At 29.7% G+C, this 4,923-nt stretch overlaps 1 protein-coding gene across 1 annotated transcript; it reads right to left on the bottom strand.

Moving 5' to 3' along the window:
- Positions 1 to 3,263: 3,263 nt before the first annotated feature.
- Positions 3,264 to 3,863, bottom strand: LOC139425620 (RNA-binding protein 25-like). The gene is made up of 2 exons (XM_071181011.1): positions 3,856 to 3,863; positions 3,264 to 3,756 (listed from the first exon to the last, which is right to left on the bottom strand). The coding sequence occupies exons 1-2, from the start codon at positions 3,861 to 3,863 to the stop codon at positions 3,264 to 3,266; spliced, it is 501 nt and encodes a 166-aa protein (XP_071037112.1).
- Positions 3,864 to 4,923: the final 1,060 nt, after the last annotated feature.

Genomic DNA, 4,923 nt, shown 5'->3' with positions numbered 1-4,923 from the left:
AAAGCCCTTTAATTCGTTAAGAAAATTACTAAGTACGCGGAAAGTAAAATTTGCATTAGGTGGTCCAGGCTTCGTGCTACTCTCCAGACGAAACTAATGGGATCATACATTTTTCGACTGATTTCGTATTTTAAAATATCCTCTGCACTTATTAATTATCATATTTAAGGTCACCTCTTCGAACCATTAAGATTGAGACTTGTAAGTGAAGATTCAATTATTAGATCAAAAGTTATTCCAGTTTTTTATCTATTTATCTATTTTGTGATCTGCACATGGTTGACCTAACATAAGTATCACATCAGTCAGCATCTATTACCGTTACAGTGCTTGCAAACGATGGTCGATTATTAATTCATTAGACATCTTGAGCATTCTTGTCTAAAGTAATTAAGCTATTTATGTTGATAAGGTTTGCTAAATGCGTCAAATTTTGCTTATGATTGTGAAAATACACTTTTAATTCAAGCATTGATTACGCTTTATTATATCAAGCTCCTTCGTAAATTTATGAAATGGATAAATTTTTAATTTTTTGCCTTTGCATGGAATTTTAATTCCTTAAATACATCAGTATTATATGTATTCTAGATAGAGTAAGTTAATTCTACGGGTTCCTAAAGGCTTTCCTTTTTATGCTTTTTTTTTCTTATTTGTCATAATTAAGAAACTGGATAAAAAAAAAGTTTTTTTGGTATATTTTTAATGTCTGCATCTACAACTTTTATAATTGATAATCGGGATAAGCGAGATGAATTTTCTTATTATGCTAATTTGCATACTAATATTTTTCTAGATGATTAGAAGATTCAATTATATATTTTGCATATTTTAAAATCACAATGCGGTACTTCAATTATCGAATTATGTTTCAATTATAGAATTAGGTTAACGCATTTAAATGCATTTTCGGTGTAATTCAATAAAGAAAAAATGAAGAACTTTGCATTATTAAACAGACGTTCTATTGAACGTTGCCATAAATTTTAAAAATTAGCCATTGTAAAAACAATCCTATTTCCTTTAAATTTTTTATTGAACTTAATGTGGATATCTTGCATGTTATTTGATATAAAACTATTTTATATTTATTATTTTTTAATTATAAATATTATAGATATATTTTTCAAATTAATCTTTTGATAATCAAATTATTTTAGTAATAAAAATGAGACATAAATATAGCACAAAGCTGTTTTATTTCCATTTATTTCTAAGTGATTGAAAAACCATATTTTCAATATTATTCATCACATGATGGTAACCGTTATGTAACAATTTATATAAATTATTCTATAGAATAGCTTTATTTGCTAAATTCCTTCCAGGAAGTGATCAAAAAGACCATATCTCTTTCTATGTGAAAACAAGCGGATTCTTTTCAGCGTTTTTATTGACTTTCTCGGTTTTTATGAACCCACAAAGGAGGTCATTTATTTCTCTTGTTATAGCGCTTTACCTCATAGAGAACGGCAACTGCCGTCACCTTTGCCACAGAACCCAGGATTTTAATTAAGATTTAGCACCCCTAATTTTTGTCCAAGTTTTTTATGTTCCCGATCTTCCTTAAATATGTCCCCGGCTTTCACTTTTTTTTTAGAATTTCCCTGTGGTCTACATAGTTTAAATTGCTTTTACAAAACTGCTGGACTAATGATCAATAAAAACCGAGAACTTTGTAAAATTAATTTTGAGTGAAAAAGTTGTGAAGTTTTTCAATAGAGCACACTGAAAAGAATTTTAGGTTATAAATGAGAGAAAAATTTTTAGTCTGTTTATAATTCGCAAAGCTATAAGAAAATTTTTGACTGGTATTTGAGCAATGAAATTAATAAATAAATTGTGATTAATTATGCAATTTTATATTTTCTATGCAGAGAAATAATTATTTCCAATAATCTTTATAATATGAATTGCAATTGTTACACATACAGATAGACCTTAAGGGATTTATTGATGATTATAAAATTATGAAATCTTATTTAAGAATATCTTTTATTAAATTATTTATGCTTAATACTATAGTTTCCAACTTAAATTTCATATTTAAGAATATACTGTTTTTTTCGTACCAGAAGTGGAACTATTTGGCGAGATAGGTTACTTGTATTTAAGTTGTAATGTATCAATCGCCAAACAGAAGTGCCAAATTTTAACTTAACTTTAATTTATAAAAAAAAAAGTAGCATGAGAAAAAGTGAAAAAGTGCAAAGCGAAAGATCAAACTATTATAATAGTACTCTTAATTATTTCATTGATTTGAATTCAGCTCAGTTTGCTTTAGGTTCTACTTCATATTTGGTGTATAAGCTTGCAGGTTCGACGGGTACACAGGAACTATAATGCTTGAACATAGTATGCCGTTGATTCCATTGACCCTACTATGTTGATAGAAAAACACGTACTTCCTTAGTCCTCGTTGTTAGTATAAAAGATGGTACCGCTAAAATTGAAAATATTGTTGCAATTGTGTTTCGTAAATTATGTAAAATTGAGCCTCTGATCAAAAAAATCTCAGGTTTTTTCCAGTGCAGCAAAAGAAATGAGAATTGCTTTGTGAAAAAAAGATAATTCAAAAGTTAACTCAGCAGAATATTTATTCTCTTAAACAATTTGTCAGATTCCATAGGAATATATTTTAGCATGTGTTATACTTATTGCGCTATCAATTATATAAAAGATATAAAGTCTGGAGACATTGTCACATGATTAACCGTTTTTGTGATACATGTTCACAAGCTGAGTCCGACCATTCAATGGTGAAGTCTTTCTCAGACATTAAATAGCAATAGCTGCATATCCCTCGCCTTCCTCATCGCAAGCGTGACTGGATATGTCTCAATTCATGTATTTTAATTAAAAACTTAAATTAAGCATGTTTTTTTAAAGTAACCGGTCTTTAGCATCTTATGACAAGTACAATTTCATTTATCCATTAATTTTTCAGCTGTTTTTTTTCTTCTTTCACGCAATAAATTTCCATTACTTTACGTATCTACAGATGAAATATCAGATCCTTCAGACCAGAGGATTTAATTTTTTAATCTTTTAAAGCATTTTAAAGTGCAACTAAAATTGAGTATTTATCATAATATGTAGGACTAATTTACAATAAAGCCATGCATTTTATTAATTGCAATGTATGTATATATATATACATACACCGAAGAGCCATTACATTATGACCACTCTCCACCTATAACAATTGGCTCGCCCCGGTTTTCATGGTTTCTAGCCCAGGAACAATGTTTTCATGAAGCACATTAAGATTCCGTGGCTAAAACTGTGAAAACCAGGAAACTGTGAATCTCTCTCTCTCTCTCTCTCTCTCTCTCTCTCTCTCTCTCTCTCTCTCTCTCTCTCTCTCNGTCTCTGTCTCTGTCTCTGTCTCTGTCTCTGTCTCTGTCTCTGTCTCTGTCTCTGTCTCTGTCTCTGTCTCTGTCTCTGTCTCTGTCTCTGTCTCTGTCTCTGTCTCTGTCTCTGTCTCTGTCTCTGTCTCTGTCTCTGTCTCTGTCTCTGTCTCTGTCTCTGTCTCTGTCTCTGTCTCTGTCTCTGTCTCTGTCTCTGTCTCTGTCTCTGTCTCTGTCTCTGTCTCTGTCTCTGTCTCTGTCTCTGTCTCTGTCTCTGTCTCTGTCTCTGTCTCTGTCTCTGTCTCTGTCTCTGTCTCTGTCTCTGTCTCTGTCTCTGTCTCTGTCTCTGTCTCTGTCTCTGTCTCTGTCTCTCTCTCTCTCTGTCTCTCTCTCTCCCTCTCTCTCTCTTAGTTAATTATCATGAATATTATTTTATTAAGTTATTTATCAAGTCACTGAAGTTTTATTAAATCGTTGTTAGTTTTTAAATGCGTCTGCTAATTACTGAGTCATCTTCATTTCAGTGCTTGCGCTAATTTGAAAATGTGAAGTTGATTTATTTTCAGGAGACACAACGCATGATTTATTTTCAGAATACACAACGCATGATTTATGACAGCTGATTTATTTTCAGCATTCAACACATTTCCCTCATTTTTAAATTAAAAGGAAAATTTCAGACGTTGATTTCGTCATGAAGATCTATATTTGGATTGAGAACTCCTTTACTTACCAACTTATTTTATCCTTCAATTAACTGTGTTTAATTAAAAAAAATACTTGCAGATATATTGAGTATAAGAATCAACCGACATAAGTTTAAGCATTTATAATATATTGAAAAATGGATTAATAAGAAAGACATGTTAAGTAATTTGATTTCTTCTGATATTACTTTTATCTGTATACACCGCAAGTAAAGTATTATTTTACTACAATGAAAAATTTTTTTTGCATACATGAAAAAAATAAATTGTTAAAAAAAATATGTAGCTTTTTTTCTTTTCTTGAAAGAACAAATACTGCTCCTGAACCTTCTTTAAAAGTAGCAAGCAATTGCATAAAAATGAAGAAAAAGGACAAGTTTAACTAATTACAGGCAAGTTTCACTAACTTTTGCACAAAAGGAAATTATAACATCAAAATAATTTAGACATTTAATAAATCAATTTACCCGATAGAATTATCCAGAAGCTTTTATTATATGAATATAAGTCAAGTTTAAATTTTAAGTAAGTGAGGTTTTATAACTTAAATATTACTTAAAAATAAAAGTAACATGAAAGAGCAAATGTAAAAAATATCGTATACTAGTTGTATTTAAAAAAAATACAACTAGTAATTGCAATAAAGGACACACTTATTGACTAATTAATTGAATTATGTCGTTAAAAAGCAGAAATCATAAATTAGTAAAGCTTTGGACTCATTATACATAAAAATGATTCAATCTTTTAATTTTTCTAATTTCTAAACTCCAGGTTTTTTTTATTAGAAAAAAATATTTTCTTCTTTTTAGTAAAGAATACATTTCTTTACAATAAGACTTTTATCCACCTTCTATAAGAAAATT

This window comes from Parasteatoda tepidariorum, chromosome 5 (genome assembly GCF_043381705.1).
Source record: "Parasteatoda tepidariorum isolate YZ-2023 chromosome 5, CAS_Ptep_4.0, whole genome shotgun sequence".
Taxonomy (NCBI): Eukaryota; Metazoa; Arthropoda; class Arachnida; order Araneae; family Theridiidae; genus Parasteatoda; species Parasteatoda tepidariorum.
This window is presented reverse-complemented; position numbering and strand designations above follow the sequence as displayed.